A 21,581-nucleotide genomic window follows, 5' to 3' on the forward strand; every position below is an offset into this window, starting at 1 on the left:
CAATCATTAAACAGCGTTGCTTCTGATCCTGGAATATCGCGATTGACCATTTAGAATCAACAATTGTAGAGCAAGCCATATAATAAAAAGTATTTATTACATTTAATATTGAAAAGTGTGCCACAATAATGAATTACCTGCCAAATAGTCTCGCGTAGCCAGACCTTCAGACTGACGGCTGAAGGTCTGGTATTCATGGCAGCTTTCATTGGCCAAGGCCCGCCCATAAGGCCGTTTGACTGACATGTAAAACAACCAATCACAGTTTGTTTCGTTCAGCGTCACGTTTCGGGGCGTAGAAATGCCCCCACAACAACAGACGGGCATGCAACAAGTCAGTCACTGAAATAACCAGCATTGAAAGTTAACGAAGAAGAGGGAGAACAAGCAGTAAGTCAGTAATTTGTATGCGAACGTCGCAAATGTGTATGACAACAATGGCGTCTGCATAAGCACCTTTTAGCAAAACTCAAGTAAATCAGTCTGCGCTTTGTTTCCCGGCGGACCGAAAATAAACGCGACACTCGCGTGTTCCGGAAATCCGATCAAATTCAACTAATCAGATCACGACTTCGACATTCCTGAAGTGTTTCCAGTTAAGTGTACCATATGCATCAGACGTTTAGCCAACGTTCCGTGGGCGTGACGTCTGAGGCTGAGACTACCTGCCAAATGCCCATAGACTCCAACTTCAGCAAGAGTAAGAATCTTGTCATTTCCAGGATTATGAACAACCATATAACGTCCCTCCGTCCCACCGCATGACAAAGTGGCCGTGGCACTGACCGCAAGAGTAGAAATCACACCACATCTACAGACAGAAAGATCATCTGTTATACATTTCTGTTCATCTGCAGTCATATTTATAAAGATAGTCTAAGAAATCCTCACATGGTGTTGCTGTAAACGTCAAGGAAGTTCCCGACACGAATCGTCGCCCCGTTAATCCTATCAGCATAGTCGTCTCTATTGGTGATGGTAACTCTGTTCACTCTGTATACTTTTAGTAGATCCACTCTCCACCACGGGTCGGTCTCTAATTTGGTGTGAGCCCAGGTGGTCAACAGTCCATCAATAGCAAGAGTAGATTGCCAATTTCCATAATCTGATGACTGATGAGTTTTACCCAATAGTGCTATATTCTCTGGAAAATGTTTTAAGGGGAGTAAAAAGGGCCAAAATCATTTTATTCTCATCAGGCATTAGGTCTTGCAGAAAAGTTTACCAAACTAATCTTTAATACTGTACTTGAATTGTAGCTTGTTACAATAATTATCAGTTCAGATGGAACAGAACAAAGGTTTAACTAAAATGAATTGTTTCTAACCTTCTTGTCCAGTTGCCATTTCCTCAATCAATAAAACCCCTGTGAAAAAGAGATTCAATCATCAGAGACATCAAAACATTGTCTGAATGATAATGGAAACATAAAACAATGATCTGTGTATAGTGACCATGTTGGATGAAACCAGAGACTAATAATACAGATTATTATTAATTTGTCAGTGGTTTCATCCAACAGAGGCAAAAAGCAGCACACTGAAAAATTTAAAGTGGGTCGAAGAGATGTTCCTGTGAATCGCTACAAGATTTTCTGGACACAGACATGAAGACCATCAAACCATTTACATAGACAAATGAGCGTCTGTGTAACATAAGATTTGTTTGGTAAAGTAGATCTGACTAAATAAACTGAGAAAAACTATCCTAGAGATCCACCCTGCTGAAAAAAACAGCATTTGCTGGTTAGGTATGTTTTGGTGCTGGGATGCTGGTTTTAGCTGGTATATGCTGGTCCTCTGTGGTTTATGCTGGTCCCTTGCTGGTTTTTGCTGGTTTATGCTGGTCCCTTGCTGGTTTTTGCTGGTCCTTGACCAGCAACATGACCAGCATAAACCAGCAAAGGACCAGCATTAACCAGCTAAGGACCCGCATAAACCAGCAAGGGACCAGCATAAACCAGCAAAGGACCAGCATAAACCAGCTAAAACCAGCATCCCAGCACCAAAACATACCTAACCAGCATATGCTGTTTTTTTCAGCAGGGCAGTGAGAAGCAAAATGATAATCTACAACCTTCACTATTGTTCAGAGATCAGTAAATTTTTAGAACTTCAAACTTCTATTTACCAAGGAAAACAACATTTGTAAATGTCAAGAACGGTTCAATTTCAAATAAATGTGGCTCTGTTGAGTTTCTATTGATCTCTGACATCCGTAAAAATGAAATGTATCATGGTGTCTACAAATATATGAAACAGGACAACAGTTTTCAACATTGTTAATAATCTGAAATTATTCTTGAGCAGCAAATCAGCATATTAGAATGATTTTGAAAATGGATTCACAGAACTGCGTTACTACAGCGGAAAACAGATTAAAATGTATTCTAATATATCAATATTATTTGTTTTTGTATTATCATAATATGACAAGCACATAATGCAAGTCTGGTGAAAACACATCTTCATTAAGCATGAATGTATAAAAAAAAAAAAATCAAGATATTTAAGTTTGGCCAGAATTTTTTCAGACTTTGCAATAAAAAGAGTGCAAACTAAACTAGAAACAGAACAACATTTCTCAACAAGGGAAACATGCAACAACAACAAAAAAAACTCTGATTCTAAATATTAGTAATGTTAATATTAGTGGAAATTTAGTAAAACAGCAGATACAAGAATTTTGTACATTACCCAGCAAGATCCACAGGCACTTGTAAAGCGTCTTCATGGCTGATTAAAGGCGTCTTTCTTTCTCTTCAGACGGAGAGAGTGAATTATTATATACATTTTATGGAGGACGATCCATTTAAATGTGCATCACATGACACTCTTCATCTCTCCTCCCATCTGCCACTAGTCTGTCTCTTCTGTTTTAGACAAACACACTGTATTTTTTTTAACCCTGTCCTAATGTGTACTGGATTGATGTGAATTTTCTTTATTTATTTTTCTTTATTCTCATGTAGACTGTGCATTTGTATTTATTCATTTTTTTTTTTATTCCTTTGTATTTAATGTTACTTTTTGTATTTAATGTTACTTGTATGCACCATGGGTCTGAGAGAGTAACGCAATTTCAATTCTCTTTATGTCCTGTACATGTGGCAGAATTGACAATAAAGTTGATTTTGACTTTGACTTCAGAATCAGAATCAGAATCAGAATGAGCTTTATTGCCAGGTATGTTTACACATACTAGGAATTTGTTTTAGTGACAGCAGCTCCACAGTGCAACAGAGTGACAGTGACAAGACAAGACATAGATTTTAAAAAAGAACAATATACAAGTACACAAGACAAAGTGCAAAGTGCAAAATAGCAAAAACACAATATACAGGGTATGCCATTACTAGGTGCAGGTATATTAGGTGCAAATTTTGGACCTAATATACCTAATTGAATTTGACAAGAACCTTCAAGATAAAGACTTTTGCAAAACATGTTAAGGGTTTTTGACGTGAACTCATCAGTTTACACAGATTTCACAAATCAGCTGCAAACAAAAACACAAGCAAATAAAGCAGCAAATAAGCAGCTGTAAACTGGCACGAACAACATTTTAAGGGGATCATGCTTTTCCATTGCTGAACAGCTTACCTTTGGACATCAGAGTTTCTCCATTTTGTACTGTTTTTATTGAAGGCTTTGTTAAGTCCCATTTGTGTTTTCCAACCTTAGTGTAGTTTAAAAGGTCTAGAATGAATGAATTAATGAATGAATATCAAACACATTAGTGAGCGAAATGTAGGCTATACACCAGAGGAGCCAGAGGCATCAGTGGGAATCCATCCATGCTTCCTTTACATGCATTTTCATGCAAACATTGTCAAGAGTGCTTCAACATTTGCATAAAGGCTTATAATAGGCTGAGGTGGATATTATAGAGTTTTGCATATGTCGACATCAAGACAATTGAAAACAGATATCCATTGCAAAACATTTAATATTGATAATATTATATTAAAATAATATTACATGCGCTGGATTATTTTGCAGATTAAAGTGGGTGAAGAAATACTTTTAAGAAAAGACCTCAGCAGCCGCCCTCAATTAGCCGGGAGAGGTATAAGCTTGGCAACGGGCCTTGTGTATGTCGTGTCCTTGACTTGGATATCAGCAACCCTACAATGGCCATCCTTGCTGGGATGGAGGGCGAGGACTTTGCCCAGTGATCACTGAGATCGGGGAAGTTGAGGATCAAGAATCAGAACAACAGTGTTAGGTTGCAGGTTAGGATTGTCAGTATACCACTTCTGTCGGGACTGAAGAGAGAGGAGGTAATTTCTGAGTAAATGTGCCCAAAAATGATCAAAAAGGATGAGACTATGACACCATTGACGGCGACTGTACAGCTCAGAGTCTGGGTATGTTACAACAGGAAGGGAAGCATCATGCCGCCCCATCAGCAACAAGTTAGGGGTCACAGGGTCAGGATCAGCAATGTTAGATGACACATAGCCTAAGGGCTCAGAATTTAGAATGCCTTCAATTTCAATCTTCTGCTTGGCCAGAGCTGCCTGAAGTTCAGAGGTTAGGGATTGATAGGTTTCCAGTAGCTCTTTATTGCCTCCAATGAAGTTGGTACCTCTATCAGAGATAGGATCCAGAACAACTGGATGAATGGCATCAGGGAGTAGATCACTACGCTGATGTAACCCTCCGCCTACCCGAATGAGCCCTGATGCTGGGTCTAAGGGAAAGAAGGCAAGGGAAAGAAAAGAAAACGGCTTGAGGGTAGAAGGGGCTTCTGGTTTTGAAGCCAGGCCAAATAATTCCTGAATGAATCCATCTGGGCTCGTCTTAGGATGGCTGCCTCTGCATCACGGTAGTTTTCCGCTGATGGAGGATTTATTTTATATAGCGCCTTTCTACAAACTCAAGGTCACTGTACAGTAACAGAACATACATATTACAGCGAGGAAGGGAAATAAAAGGGAAATAAGGGAGAAAGCAGAAAACAAAACATGAAAATATACATACACTCACTCGCAAGTATGGTTACAGGTAAACGTTGGAACCAGGCATGAAACAGAAAATGCAGTCAGTCATCAGAGAAGCAAGAAACAGGAAGAGATATGATTTAAGGTGAGTTTTGAAATCCTGTAACGAGGACAGATCACGATTGTGTTTTGGAATGGAATTCCAGAGTGTGGGGGCGGAGACCAGTTTTAGTGAGTGAAGAAATGTAAGGTATAGGAGAGAGTGAAGGAGAAGGAGAGAGTGGAGTCAAAGATTATACCAAGGTTTTTAACTAGTGGCAACGATGGAATTATGGTCCCAGCAATGTTAACATTGTCAGTCCAGAAAGAAGCAATATTTTTTAGGTGAACCGACAAGTAATAGATCTGTTTTATCAGTGATGAGTTTGAGAAAGTTACTGGTCATCCAAGCATTTATATCATTAATACAAGCTGAGATGGAATTGGTGAGGAGAGTTGTGTCGAAAACTGATATAGATCTGGGTGTCCTGAGCATAGCAGTGGAAGTTGAAGCCATGATGACTGATAATGTTATCTAATAGGAGCATATAGATGATGAAGAGTAAAGACCCAAGAACAGAACCCTGAAGAACACCGTGGGAGACAGGAGCAGTAGAGGACTTAGCCTTGCGAATAGCAATGAATTGCTATTAATAATCCTATAGAAGGATAGAAGGATGGGTTGGCAGATATCCTAGGTGGGCATTTTTTTTTTTTTTTTTTTTCGGGTTGGGGGGGTAGTCTAGAAGATATTTATTCTTTAGATATTGGTATATTACACTATATTATACACTATAGGCCTATATACAGTATATACACACACACACACACACATACATACACACACATATATATATATATATATATATATATATATATATATATATATAATCAACTATTAAATGCACACTGAAAAATGAAATGAAAATTAAAACTGGTCGTATGGACAGTCTAAAATATTATGCACTTTCACAACAAAATTCTAATTCTAATTTACTTTATTCTTTCTCTGGATAACTGGTGATTCTTTTTTATCTAACTTTTTTTATACCAAAATTGCAATAATCATATCTAGAAACTGGAGGGACCACTTTTGAGGTAAATATAAAGACCAGGCCATTATGGTAGTGGTATTTATTTATTTAAAAAAAACTAAACAAATAAAGGATTTACATTGATTTATTTAGGGGCATAAACTAAAAGAAGAAAAACAGTAAAAGAACAAGAATAAGAATTTCATTTAATTTCAAAAATAACATAGTGTTTTTAATCATTTTTCATTAGTACATAACCAATTTCACATGTCCGTGTTGACCAACATGATATTTTGATCTAAAATATCACCAAATAAGTTATATATTTTTTCAAACTTTTATTATTTTCAGCATTATATGTGTGCCCCTGTTTACATAAGATATATTTATTCAAAATAAAATATAATTTTTTTGTAAATATTTTCTGATTTGTTTGTGTCCCGTAGTTTAGCTTACCACCCCGTCACGCTAACTTGTTTTTTCTATAATTAATGTACTGTTGCTTTAAATGACATCACAAAGAGGAAGTTACATCATTTGAGCCTTACAGCCACCAACAACAAAAGCAGGCAAATAAAGATAATCTTTTACATTGTTTATTTGATGTTTTTTTTCATGTTAGACAGGGTCCGTCAAGCTTAACCCTACCACCCCGTCACACAAAGTAAATAGGGAAAACAATTTTTTATTAATTCTTTTACATTATTAATGTAAAGAAAATCAAATTTCAGATTAAATGCATGCATGCTAGGTGAGAAACTTGACCACATGGGAGATCTGCGGCCATTTTGGGATGAAATTTACCACCCCGTCACGTTTGACGGGGTGGTAATGGATGTGATGGGGTGGTTCTGCTTCCTGTTTGAATGAGAAGATGTGTGAAACTGTTCTAATATAGGATTCTAATACAGGTAGGGTGACCATACAGGTGTCTTTTTTGATTAGTACACAGCAGTCAAATGAACACATGCCCTTGTGAAATGTATGCACAAAATTTAAAACCAGCAGTTCGTATAGAGAAACACTTTGTCCATACCACCCCGTCACAGGGTCATTTTGTAGAAAGTTTATATAAATAAAATGAAATGTAACTTGATTTAATGTTGTATATGATATTCTTATTGTGTGGACTAATTAAATAAATGCCACTTTATTTGTATTTTTTGAGTGCATTTGTTTTTTCACTACAAACAGTAAGGCCATTGAAATATCAAATTAATTTTTTAAGATTACAAATTTAACAATCAAATTTTGTATTAAATTACAGACTCTCTATTGATGGTTTGCAAAAAAAGAGACAATGCATTATTAGGAAAACATCAAATTTAAAAAATATATATATTTCATGTTTTACTACTCTAATAGCATACATATAATCAGTAACAGGGGGGTACAAGAAAGGTGCTCTTGCCTGAAGAAAATGGATAATATTAATAAGGAGTTTGTGCATGAGGTGGGAAAATATGTTTTTTGGAGGGTTAACTTGTGTTTCAAGTTGTAGTCTTTTTTTATAGAAAGTTTCTTCTTAATGAATTTTTTGAAAATTTCAAAGTGGAAATGGCACCCGTTTCGTAGAATGACTCTATTGTCATCATAATCAATTTAAAATTACAGGACTCACGTAAATGACAGACCTGAATTGCATTCAAAACGGCAAAATTTGACAAAAAAAAGTTGAATAGTTTGCATCACTGAATATTGTTGGACGTTTACATTATAGAAGGGAACTATGTCTCTTACAGTCGAACCGACTTTTGCCATAGTGACGAACGCAAATTTCATCGCACAAGCTCTTACTTTCAGTTTTCATTAAGAATTAACAGCCAACCAAAAGGGGGTTAGCTTTCAACCGAAAGCCTACATGCATTTTAGACGCTTATGTTATGTTGTTGCCCTGTCCAGGCAATGAATGCACATTATTGAATGAGTGATAGCGCAAATATTTCTGCCCGTTTTGGCTCGTTGTCAGTCTCTGCTTTTACGCGAAAGACTGGCGCTTCTGTGTGAATTCAGCGCGTTGCATTCGGATAATAAAAAATGCTGCAATTTTCTGGTGTTATTTTATTACTGTTGGGGCAGTCTCCAGCTATATTTCTCAAAATACAGTCTTCAGATTGGCTTTAATCACTGCACGAAAATACGCAACCTTTATCTAATTCTGATTGGGTGGGCAAGACAGTCATTTGCCTGGAGCCGGCCCTGAATGCAAGTCTTCTTGCCTGGTCTACCTTTAAATGGCTAAATAAGAAGTGGTATTTATATTGCTCTGACTCTTCTGGATCTAACTCTTCTGGATAGGGCCATCTTTAACATCAAGTACTGGCTGGTGGTGTCAGGTGGTGAGGTTGCACATCGCTTGCTGGCTGAGCAGAGTAAGATGCTTGGCAGTGGATAGGCTGGGTGCATGAGGCTGGTTCTTGAGATGTGGCAGGAAACTGACCGTCACTGGAAGGATGCGTGAGCTGCAGAACAGGTTGGGCAAGAGGGGCACAGCTTACAGGAGGAGAAGGAAGCTGCTGGTGAAGTTGGGGAGGAGGGGAACTATGGTTACCTGCAGTCTGACAGGCTTGTAATGCACGGCTTTTGGGAGAAGGAAGCTGCTGTGGAGGTGGAAGAGAAGGACTACTCTTAAGCAAATATTGCTGGATTAAATGTACCCTGATTTCTTACTCCTGCTGTCTGAGCATGAGGAACAGGAGCTATTGGAGAAGCATTATGGTGTTCAGGGGTTAGCGGACAGGTAAGTGAGAACATGGAGAATGTGGAATGTCCTCCTGAGTGCCTCCCTCCATAGGCAGTTCTGGCTCCTCTGAATCATCTTCAGACTCCATTCTCCAGGGTTGATAATGAAGACCAGTACCAGGCATATCTGTACATAGAATAAAGAGGTGGTTGCGTTTCTGCTGTAGATAGTGGCTGCTGATGATATTGAAAGATAAAATCATAATAATGTGCATGGAGCTGAGCTTGGCGACATAGGCGCTCATGCTGAGATAATGAGGGCAGGGAGTGACTAGACATATACATTGATAATCAATTAGCTCCGGCTCGAAGGACCATGAAAAGGAGGTAGCAGGGAAGCCTATGGAGCTAGCTTGAAACCAATAAGGCTGTCGGTAAGAACAGAGGTCCAGTCTAATCACATCCGGTTTAAATGACTTTATTACACAAGTAAGGACGATTTCTATGTAAAGGGGTGTGCAGGGAACTGAATAGGTTGAGAGGGGTGTGACACTGCCTTGAGGTGGCAGCTTAGCGACACAAAAACTTCTCAGCACTAATGGAAAGCTATACTGTATATTTATTGTTAGAGAAAGCACTTACCAAATTCGTTGGGTCAGCGAAAGGATCTGCTGCATACAGTGGATTGTAAGTAAACTCACTGCCAGCGCGGTCAGAATATCTGAATTGGGACGTGACTCAACAGACTTGCAAAACACAATGAAATGTCACTTTCTGTTTAGTAAGAAAAGCCTTGTTCTGATCTTTGATTCTTCAGTCTTTCCTGAGCCATCCACACCTTCAAAAAGAGATCAGGTATTTGTGTTGTTCTCATACTGTAAGCTTTAAAAAGTTCCTAATGCGCTTTAATGTTTTTCTTGGTGTTTTTTTTTCTCCTCTTGTCATGAATTATTCCACTGGACTGCACTCAGAGCCTCTCATTTTTCTTTCCAAATTCTTATAATCCTCTGAAAATGCATGCAAAGGGTAACTGCAGCCCAGCTCAAAGTAATCCAGATACTATCAAGATGCAAAGTACAACCTATCTGATAGCTGTTGTTGAAATATGATGCCCAAACGAGTCTTTACGGAGTACATCCCAAGCTTAGAGTCATTCAAACAAACACATCAGTAAAAACTGTATTTCTATTTAGAGTGTCTTCTAAATATGATTAAAAAAACATATAAATAGAAGTTACCTGAAAGGGTCAATAATTCTTGAGCTATGAAGAGAGAAAAGAGAATCAGAAAAGACAGAGAAACACCTGATGAAGATAAACCAAAACACCATTAGGTTTGGCATCCATGCATGTATTTATGCTTACCTCCATCTACCCATATAACCACATTGGAGAGTGCATGCTGCCACCTGCTGGAGAATATTTGTACATACATGCAGGATGAAAAAATAAGATGTGATCAGTGAGTCAGGAAGGCTACAAATAAATTAAAATTATGGTGGCCGAGAGAGCTCAACGCGCTTTAATTCAAGAAAACACATGCAAACAGAAAAAAACGATCTTCATCAGTTTGACAACACAGGCGCTGCAAATCCTCACAACGCAAACACAAATATGGAAACGCTCCGCAAAAACAAAAAAAAAGCGCAGCAAACACACAAAAAAAGCACTGCAAATAGCACAAAGCACAATGGAAATGTTTCCGGGGGACCTCAAAAAGTGACGAACCCATCTGGAGCCTGATTATTTGTTCAGTGGCTGTTGGTCAGAGCAGAGGTGTTGTCGATGAACTAAAAGGGGATAAAGATGAACTATCACCTTTTAGTATAAAACCATCGTATAAAACGATTCAGTCGATGGTCTGTCAAGTTGGCCGATCTCATTTTGATCATGCAAAAGACGGATCAAGTACAGGAAGAAAATGCATCAGTCTAAGGTCATTCAGACAAACACTAAAACTAACCTGTATATTAAAGCAAAAAAGTATTTAAAAAAATCTTTAGAACAAGTGTAGGCCCTAAGGCTCGTTAGGCAATGTAATAGGGTGCAAATTTTACATAAACTAAAAAATATATATATATTCTCCAAAAATAACTAGGTTTATGGATATAGTTACATACTGCTCAAAAAAATAAAGGGAACATTATTGTGTACATTGTGTTGGTTAAGTGTTCCCTTATTTTATTTATTTATTTTTTGAGCAATATATATCTGATAGTTGCGAAGCTTAAAACCCATCTACAATAAACACTTTGTATATTTGCGTTCACAAAAACGTAAAGTGTTCTCTCCTCACGTTTCTGTAGCTGTTTCATATAACATAATTACTTTTACATTAATCCGGATACATTTGAAAACGGAGTTTTCATTCTAAAACGCTCTCCGTCCACACTAGCGTTTCCAAGATTTTTCCAAAAGTTTCTCATCCACACTGAAACGTAGGAAAACATCATATTTGCATTACTGCGCATGCGTAAAGCCACCAAAATTATACAGACGTAATAAGTTTTCACACAATTCTTCTGGCGGGATCATTTACGGAAATATCTCATCATCCACTGGCGCGTCTATATCGCGCTCATTCATATTTTATCTGAAAAGCAGTTGTCATCATGTTTTGCAGGACAGCAGCTGTGAGTAAATTTTCTGTCATCATTTTAGGACTGTAATTTGAAGAGTGTACAAGGTAAATCTCTTTAGCAGCAGTGTGACAGTGAATAGCACAGGCACAATTACTGGTGTAAACATAGACATCTATTGGTACAAAATGCGTCACATGACTATAAATATGCGTCATCGTTTTCAAAAGCTCCGTTTTCACAGTCCACACTACAACGTGAAAACGGCGTTTTCAAATTTATCCACTTTGGCTACGTTTACATTAATCCAGATACATTTGAATACGGAGTTTTCATTCTAAAACGCTCTCCGTCCACACTAGCGTTTCCAAGATTTTTCCAAAAGTTTCTCATCCACACTGAAACGTAGGAAAACATCATATTTGCATTACTGCGCATGCGTAAAGCCACCAAAATTATACAGACGTAATAAGTTTTCACACAATTCTTCTGGCGGGATCATTTACGGAAATATCTCATCATCCACTGGCGCGTCTATATCGCGCTCACTCATATTTTATCTGAAAAGCAGTAGTCGTCATGTTTTGCAGGACAGCAACTGTGAGTAAATTTTCTGTCATCATTTTAGGACTGTAATTTGAAGAGTGTACAAGGTAAATCTCTTTAGCAGCAGTGTGTGAATAGTACAGGCACAATTACTGCTGTAAACATAGATATCTATTGGTACAATATGCGTCACATGACTATAAATATGCGTCATCATTTTCAAAAGCCTCCGTTTTCACAGTCTACACTACAACGTGAAAACGGCGTTTTCTAATTTGTCCACTTTGGCCGGAGTTTTTAGAAATAATCGTTTTCTGTGATAAAAACGGGGTTTTCGTGTAAATGAGAGGCCAAACCGCAGGGAAATATCTGCGTTTTCCCTTCGTGTAAACGGGGCCTGAGAGGCAAACCACAGGGAAACATCTGCGTCTTCCCTTCGTGTAAACGGGGCCTGAGAGGCAAACCACAGGGAAACATCTGCGTCTTCCCTTCGTGTAAACGGGGCCTGAGAGGCAAACCACAGGGAAACATCTGCGTCTTCCCTTCGTGTAAACGGGGCCTAAGGTAAACGGCGTCACCTGCTGGAACACTTAATACTTATATCCTGATCTATAGCCAGCTGATTGGCATCACTTATTTTAATCAATCGGTGGTTGATCAAACAGTTTGGCCGCTCACATAAAAAAAATCTAATTTTTATGAAGAAAAAAATGCGAGACTTATCACTTCAACGGTATGTTTCAGATGCATCGAAAAACAATGAAAAATATCCCAAAATAAATAAAGTGTGAGGAACAACGTCCAGTATTGTACGGCATCTAACCTGATTAAACAGAACAACACATATGAAAGGTCTGAAGTATATAAAAACCGCGCATAACCTGCGGCTGCGTTTTAATTCTCCAATAGGCATAAAATAAATAATAACGGTTTAAAATTCAAACATCCAGGCACGCCACGCATGCGCTGTCCCTCTTCATTCACGCGGGAACCTGTTTATGTCATTACAACTTGTAGGCATTACAACATTCAATGGCAGGAAATTTACCTCAAAGCAATTCCGTGTACAATATATAGATTACAATTAAAATTTAAATACTGACTGTAAATAAGCATGAAATATTATCTCATTAAGTTAAATTCCATGTGTGGGTTGTGTGAATGTGAATGACATTTAATTATTTCCATTATATTTACCATCTCTTCCTATTTGTTGACAATGCACAACTGCAAAAGTTGTCCTTAACCTTTATTTGAATAAACAGTTAGAGGGAAGTATAAAATAAGGTAGAAGCAGTAAGCAGAAGCTTACTTTACATTATAAACACAATATTAAATGTGAAGAAATTTTAGTCAGTATATATTTAGAATCAGAATTATTGTCTTGCCACATGATGAATGCATTTAGTGAGTCAAAAACAGTGTTGATTTCCAGACTATTATTTTCTTTTATCACAATGACCTGCAAATAAACACATCACATGCTTTATATAGTCATTTTAATTTTTACAGATTATCTCATTAGTTATTGTACAGAACACAACTCACTCATAGAAGTGTCCACTTTCCTCATCACTTCCCGTTTAGGGGTTTTAAACCAACGCAGCGTCACATTTGTGAATCCTCTGTCAGCTAGAGCAGTTCCCAACTGAAAATAACAAAGTTATTAAAGTATTTGGCTTTTGTAGAAATAAATCTACGATTATGTTTCTTCCTCTCACCTGATTCAGAACATTTTCTCCTATTGAAGGGTCAGTCAAATCAGCTCTGGAGTTAAACTGCATTTTTACAAATGATCTTTTTAAAACAGGACCTAAACCAAAAAATATATATAAACGTTTAGATATGCAAGTTAATTTAGGTTTTGTTCATTAAATCATACCTGCACTCCTCGCTGTCTTTTTGACAAAAATATAGTTCCCCATCAGTCGGTCTCTTCAACGTCTCGTCGAGGCCGACAAATTGGGATCTCGCCTAGAGCTTCGGAGCCGGACCAGTCTACTGAAAGACGAGTCATCGAAGCTGTTTTTTTTTCAAAAACCAGTGTCTCTTTTTTCTTTTTGTGTTGGTGGCACGGCGCTTCAGCGGCGGTCTTCCGTGTCGAGTGGAAGCACACAGCTGGAGCACTAAAAGAGCAAATTCCTAAATGAGTGAATTTCAAAAGAGCTCCACGGGTGAACGTCTTTATAAAGACAAGGCATTTACATCATGCCTTTTTCCCTGTGCGTTTCTGGATGTGACCGTTACCTGTTGCCGGGCGATGGCCATGATCGCTGCCTCACGTGCCTGGGTACGCAACACGCTGAGGCCCCATTGCGGGAGGATGACCATCACGGAGTTGTGGACCAGAATCCGCTTCCTTCAAAGGGGCGGGTCCCAGTCCCTCTGCCCAGATCGAACGTTCCTCCCGGCAAACGCCGAGGAGGTGTGACATCTGGAAGCAGGGGGCTGGCCGGTCTGACGGTGAAGAATTGCCACTGGAGCTTCTGGGAGAGCGGGCTGGGCCTCCTCTAGGGGTACCGCCCGTTACTTTTGGGGCTTCCCCCGACGACCAGATGTCAGTCGCGGCATCAGAGGGAGAGCCAGACTTCTCTGGGGAGGATGACGGCACACTGTCGTCCGCTGTGCGGTCAGCGGTGCAGGATACCGACCCGGAGATGATGGCTATGCTTGCCTGGGCCGGTGAGAGGGTAGGGCATGAATGGAATCCTCCATCCCGAGCCCTCCCGGCTCAATGATTGGTATTTCGGGGTGGCCCGCGCTGGTTCTCAGCGTCCCACCCCAGTGCCTTTCTTCCCGGAAGTGCATGAGGAGCTCACTTCGACGTGGAAGACACCTTTTACTGCCCGAAACCGTTCGAGTGGGACCTCCTCCCTCACCACCCTTGATGGCGGACCAGCACGGGGCTATACGGGGGTCCCGCTGGCAGAGCCGGATTAAATAAATGGACTACACTAGGCAGGCTGTATTTTTTGGGCCCCCCTCCGTCGATGTTATTTATGAATTGAAATCTGAAACTTACCAAAGTTTCTAATAAAAGTTAATTCACATTTTACATAGTCTAGTCTTTGGTTAAAAATTGGTTGTTGTATGCCAAAATAAGTCATGTGTTGTATATAAAACAGTCTATCAGACTATTTTTTGATATTCATTATTTATACATTACACGGCTCTATTTAATGCTATTAAATTATCCTCATCTTATCCATTGGGAGTGTCATTGTTAAGGCAGTAGTACTATCAGTAAATAACCAATAGGTGTCAGTAAACTATGTAAACAGAGCAAATAAGTTTATTAAGCAAAACGATATTGGGCTCACACGGAGCCCCTTACGTCACCTGTAGAAGAAAAATAATTAATCCGTGGGGACGGTTTTGCAATTCGTTCCCTCAGTTTAAACTGTACTCACGAGTTCTTAAACTGTTCCCTCGGTTAAATAAATAAATATAAATCGTGCCCATGGATTATCAAACCGTACCCACGAATTTCCAATCCGTGAGCTCAGATTTTGTAAACCGTACCGACAAATTTATAATCTGTGCGTACGCTTTAGCAATCCGTTCCCACGGGTTTGTAAACTGTACTCACGGATTTGTGATGCATTGTATTGCATTTATTAAACTTTATTTCTCATAGTAGGCTATGAGACCATGGAACACTGACAAAACAGAGTTTTAGCTTTATTTTATTTATATTAATCACCAATAGATTAGCTGCTAAAACACCACACCTGTGTTCTATCCTATTGGTTATTATTGTAAAATAAACGCTAAAAAGAAGACTGTTTTGTAAGTGCGGATCATGGTACCATAATAAAATAATAAGTGAAGAGCGCTGTTCAAACGGCTTTGCTTTATTACATTTTTTCAAAATATAAAATTGCCTGAATTAAAAAAAAAAAAAAAAAAAAAAAAACGAGTTTTGGAGAGAAGGTAAAAAGCAATACTAAACAAATAATGTACAGGTTATGTTGTCATTCCTTTGCCCTCAAACTAAATGCAATGTAATAATAGGCCTTATTTAATAATAACATTAAATGTGCAGCATGCATCTAATGCTACGCGTTCCAGGCAGGTTTTTGAGCTCGTAAAACCTATGTCCTATGCTCTATTTTTCCACCGTGTACCACTTGCATAAACACCGCCCGCATTAGGGCTGATATTTTATGTTACGTCAAGACTCGTAACTGGGAGTCCATCGATCTAGTACGAGTTCACGAGTGGGATGTGACGGGTTTAATTGACTGTCGTTCCAGTGCGCTTTCACGGGTTGAAGGTTGGAAAAACACGGGTTACGGGTTGCCTGGAACGCGGCATAACTCTGGGTGAAAAGCTTATCACAAATCGCTCTGTATGGCTCTGACTGGCTGGCGCCGCTCTATACAGTCATGGGCTGGCGTTAATATGACAATGTAACAGTCTATGGTAAAGATAAACATTGTCACTATTTTTAGTTAATTAATAAATATTGAAATAGATTGTAGATAGGACATTTGTACATTTAAAAAAAAAAAATTTGTCCCTCTGTCTGGCCCCATCCCGCCAATCGGGCTCTAGGCACGTGCCTAGTTTGCCTTTGCGTTAATCCAGCTCTGCCCGTGGGTGGAGCGTGTGGTCGCGATGCAACTGTGTCCGGGTGCCGCTTCCACTTGGCGGGGCAAAAACCCATCGCTCCCATCCCGGGCCTGTAGGCACTCGTCGGCGCTGATCGGCAGTGGTTCCGCCTTGCACGCCATGGCGTTGCTACGGGTTCATCAGGCTCAGGCACTGAAGGACCTGCACGAGGGTGGTCACAACCCAGAAGTTCTCCGTGAACTTCGTATCGCCACAGACCTTGCGCCAGGCCGGGGCCACATTCACTAGGTTCTATAGCCTTCGTGTAGATACAGTTTCCTCCTGTGTTCTCACCTCAAATGGGTAGAGGCACAGAGAGGCCTTGGGTCGGCTTGCTATACTGCTCCAGAGTAACCTGAGAGTAACTCCGCCGAGCTTGACAGCCGACGTAGCGGAGCGTCAGGCCCTCACTCGATGAATCCTTCAGAACCGGTAGAGGGCTAGGCTCCATGAAGAGACTTAACTGCATCTCTTACGATTTTCCACATGCGCCCCAGAGGCTGTGTTTTTCCCCGGTAGATCTTCTACCAGTATATGACTGTTCAACTACCTCCAATCTTCCATATATCCTGAATTGAGTTATATGTGTATTGCTCCAAACCTCCTACTGGAAGGACGTGAGCTCCGCATATGCCCAGTGCTCCAGCTTCACTGAAATGGGTGGTGCTATGTTATACGGTGACTGGTGCGAGCCCCTGGCCAAAGCCAGTAAACTCAGGACACTGGAAGGGTCAGCAGCCACAGCGCTTTGTTAGGGATCCCAATTCATCGGTCTCGACTAGACGTCGAAGAGACCGACTGATGGGGAACGTCTCGGTTATGTATTGTAACCCTCGTTCCCTGAAGGAGGGAACGGAGACGTCTCATCCCATTGCCGCGGCTCCTGTACCACCGCTGTACGGCCGGGCCCGTCCCGGCTCCTCAGCGAAACCTGCATGCCAATATTCATTGGCTCGTTTGTATACACAAGAAGTAGATTGGTCTCTCTAAGCAAGATCCCAATTCGTCAGTCTCGACGAGACATCTCTGTTCCCTCCTTCAGGGAACGAGGGTTACAATACGTAACCGAGACGGTTTACAGTATATCATACCTTCTCCATAAACTTCCACCTCACAGAGAGTGAGTATCTTCATGTCTCCAGGAATGATCAGATTCACGTAACGTCCGTCCATCCCGCCGCATGAGTATCTGTAGGACTCACCTGCTGGAATAGCAGGAATAATAGCACATCTACAGACAGAGAAACACATGAGCGATAAAAAATACTGTCATATCTGAATCAATCCTTCACATTTGAGCTCAGTGTCTCACGTTCTTTCAAACTCAAGTTTCTCACATGGGATTATTGCTGCCGTTGTTCTCCAGAGAGTTTCCGATGCGAATCTCCGCTCCGTTTATTAGTTCTGGACAGCAGTCTTTTCTGTTTGTGATGACCACTTCACTAACTCGGTAAACCTCATGCATATCCAGCCTCCACCATGGGTTAGTCTCATTGAGGGTTGAGGAGCATCCCGTAAATGACTGATATAGACCTCGATTACCATCAATGGCCTTTTCAGAAAGCCAATTATCAAATGTTGATGACTGTGTAGCAATTCTGTTTCCTGCCCTATTTGCTAGAAAAAAAAAATTAAAAAATGACACCTTGATGCATCAAGTAGCAGAAGGAAAGATAAATGGTGAAATCAGTCATTTCTATACCAACTAATGGTACCAAATGAAATTGCAAAAACGATGTTGTGCCTAACAAAGCTTTTTACTATTACAACCTCAGATTAATGCAAGCAAGCCATTTGGGAACGATATAACATCATGCAAGGCTGGAAAGTCAGCACAATCAATAAAAAATGCCCCTATAATTTAAGATATGAATTGGCCCTGTATGATTCTTGTTTCGTTTTATTTTCACAAGTTTCACAAGGAAACTTTGTTTTCTTTATTTTACAAAGGGACATTTTTGTTCTGATTGTGAGTATATAGAAATATAAATAAGCCATTTACAGAATCCTTACTCTGACCAAAAATAAAACAAGGCTATAAAAAAGTGTCAGTTTTGCTCTACAGCAATGAATTACCTCCCAAATACCTGTAGACTTCAACCTCACAGAGAGTAAGAATCTTCCCATCTCCAGGAATATGAATAATCACATAACGTCCCTCCATCGCACCGCACGAGAAGTTAGCCGTGGCTCCAGAAGCAATAGTAGGAATTACAGTACATCTACAGACAGAAAGACCATCTGTTATAGCTTCTGTGCATTCTTAGCTGTAGCCAAAAATAAATGTAAAAAAAATCCTCACATTGGGTTGCTGTAAACGTTGGGGAAGTTCCCAACACGAATCACTGCCCCGTTTATTCTGAAAGAATAGTAGCTCAGTCTGTTAGTGATGGCAACTCTGTTTACTCTGTATACTTTCAACAGATCCACTCTCCACCACGGGTCGGTCTGTGTGTTAGTGTGGGTACAGCTGTCACGTACACCGTCCACCCCATGTTCGCTATACCAGGTCCCATACATGGACGACTGTATGGTTGTGCGCCGAAACGCTACATTCTCTGGGAGAACGCCTGTAAGAAGACATTTTTAATTGAACCTAAAACTTAAATTTAATAAAAACTACCAGTCAAAAGTTGTTGTTTTTAATAAGTGTCTTGGGCTAACCAAGCCTGTATTTATTTGATCCAAAGTACAGGGGGAAAAAAGTAACAATTTGAAATAGTTTTACTTTTTCAATAATAATTTTTTGTACTTTTATTTAACTTTTTAACTTTAGCCAGTGTGTGGTGTGTATGTTTGGGCATAAAAATATCTACAAATCTCAAAGTCCACTCCAAAGGGAGATTTTTAGTTTTTAAAAAATCCCTTTTCAAGAACTACAATGAACGGCTCCTTTGGACTACAGCATTTGTTTTCCAGATCCTAAGATGTCTCAACGTAAATCCCGGGAGTTTCAGTAAAAGCTTCCTTTAGCAATCCGATGTGTTTTATCCATATTTAAAATGTAATAATCACTTTAATCTAGTTTGCTGCTTTGGTAAGGGGCGTGGCTGTACTGAATGCCGGCTAAGCTGTTCGCCAATTGCAACGCAGTGGGACTAATTGAGCCATTTGTGCCAGCCTGGGAAGAAAGCCATTGTAATAATGTAAATTATGTGAAAAAAAAATATGAACCACCAAGCATGACAGCATGTTCTAGTGCACCCCAAAACAAAATCCCCTTTAAAATAACTGTTTTCTATTTGAATATATTGTAAAATGTAATGTATTCCTCTGATTCCAAAGCTGAATTTTAGCATTTATCTGAAATAGAAATCATCAATTCATCTGGAGAATAGATCTTCAAAGAGAGCAAACAACCCAACCCTGACCTACCCCCCTCTCTTTTTTTGAATTCCCAGCCTCTTTCTCTCACAGCTTTCTCCCTAAAAGCTTTTACTGAAAGTCAAAGAAGATCCACGTCATATCTTGTTAATTTAATTTTTTTGCCCTTCATGTTTGGTAGCATCCTAAAGGTCTCTGTGCGATTGGTAAAATGGTCTCAATTTCATAGCAGTCACATATACTATGAGAAAGATTGAAAACTTCCATTGAATTGGGTTTGCTGCTAAGGGGTGTGTTTTCCCCTTAGGGGTAGATGAGAACCTCCAACCAGGTGCGACCCTCGGCCGCGAGATCTCCTGACAAATCAAAAGGTCTTTGTGTTTTTACGACTGCTATGCTATTTCTATGATAATAATTATAATAAGAAGAAATGTTTCTTGAACAGCAAACCAGCATATTAGAATGATTTCTTAAGGATCATGTGACACTGAATACTGGAGTAATGATGCTGAAAAATTGGCTTTGATCACAGGAATAAACATTTTAAGATATATTTAAATGGAAAACAATTATTTTAAAGTGTAAACATATTTTTAAATATTACTGCCTTTGCTGTATTTTGGATAAAATAAATGCAGGCTTGGTGAGGAGAAGAGACTTTTTTTAAAAACATAAAAAATCTGGTAGAGTATATAGTCATTAAAAACATAATAAAAATTACAAAAAGACAACAAAATTACTAATATATAAATTTAAAATAAAAATATTACATTTTTTTAAATATAAAAAAATAATTAATAACTAATATAAAGTAACATAAGGACTAGATAATCGTTTAATCAGACCATTTATTGTCCAGACTAAGTTTTTTTAAACATACATTGATGACACTTGATGAGGTTTGGGAAGAAAAAACAAAAATGCTCCTAAAAATGAACTCCAAATAATATGTCTGTCATATTAAAATTACATCTGGCAGTTCAAATTTGCAGAACAGAACAATAACGGACCAATAACAGAACTTACCTTCTTGTCCATTCACCATTTCTTGAATCAATAAACATTCTGTATATAAAAAAAGAAGATTTTAAAGAAGCTTGTTTTGCTGCCTTGTGAATTGCCATACAACTTTCTCCATTACCAGTTAGTTCATTTTGATATGGACAATGTTTTATTTCTTAGTGAATACATGATAATCATGTCACAAAACAAGCAGAATGTCGTAATCTAAAGTGGGACGAGGAGACGAGGTTCCTGTGAATCACAACTCTTTTGACAAACCATTTACATAGACAAATCAGCACTGATTTCAAGATCGATTTGTTTTGTAAAGCAGAGACACTCAAACTAACAAAAACTATTCCAGGGAACCAGTGACAAAGCAAATTCAAAATCTACTTGTTGAGAAAAGTATCTAATGCAAACCATATAAAAAGTGACACATTTGACAGTAAGACAAATAGAGTAAGATCAGTGTTTGGGGAAGTTATGAATCACTAGTTACTAAATAGATCTTCAACAGTATAATTAGATTACTCTACAAATTACTCTGTCCAAAAAGTATTTAATTGCTTATTACTAATTACTTATTAAACATCAACAAGTTAATGATAGAAAGATAGACATGAAATGGCTCTTTTAATTCTTTCAAATAAATAATAGATAGCTAAATAAATTATTTTGGTCGTCCTTTAGCTTAGGGTCCAATTCTCACTGAACTAACTTTTACTGACTTTTGCCTCAGTATACTCCTAATAACTGCTAATTAGTATAGTAAATTTTAAGTTTAAGAATTGGGTAGGATTAATGATTTAGAATA

At 38.9% G+C, this 21,581-nt stretch overlaps 1 protein-coding gene across 1 annotated transcript; it reads right to left on the bottom strand.

Moving 5' to 3' along the window:
- Positions 1-8,747: 8,747 nt before the first annotated feature.
- Positions 8,748-20,807, bottom strand: LOC141331744 (uncharacterized). Its single transcript, XM_073836774.1, has 8 exons — positions 20,789-20,807; positions 18,741-19,008; positions 18,515-18,660; positions 17,776-18,055; positions 17,530-17,669; positions 13,546-13,637; positions 13,359-13,472; positions 8,748-9,128 (listed from the first exon to the last, which is right to left on the bottom strand). The coding sequence occupies exons 1-8, from the start codon at positions 20,805-20,807 to the stop codon at positions 8,748-8,750; spliced, it is 1,440 nt and encodes a 479-aa protein (XP_073692875.1).
- Positions 20,808-21,581: the final 774 nt, after the last annotated feature.

Source organism: Garra rufa, chromosome 3, assembly GCF_049309525.1.
Source record: "Garra rufa chromosome 3, GarRuf1.0, whole genome shotgun sequence".
NCBI classification, from domain to species: domain Eukaryota; kingdom Metazoa; phylum Chordata; class Actinopteri; order Cypriniformes; family Cyprinidae; genus Garra; species Garra rufa.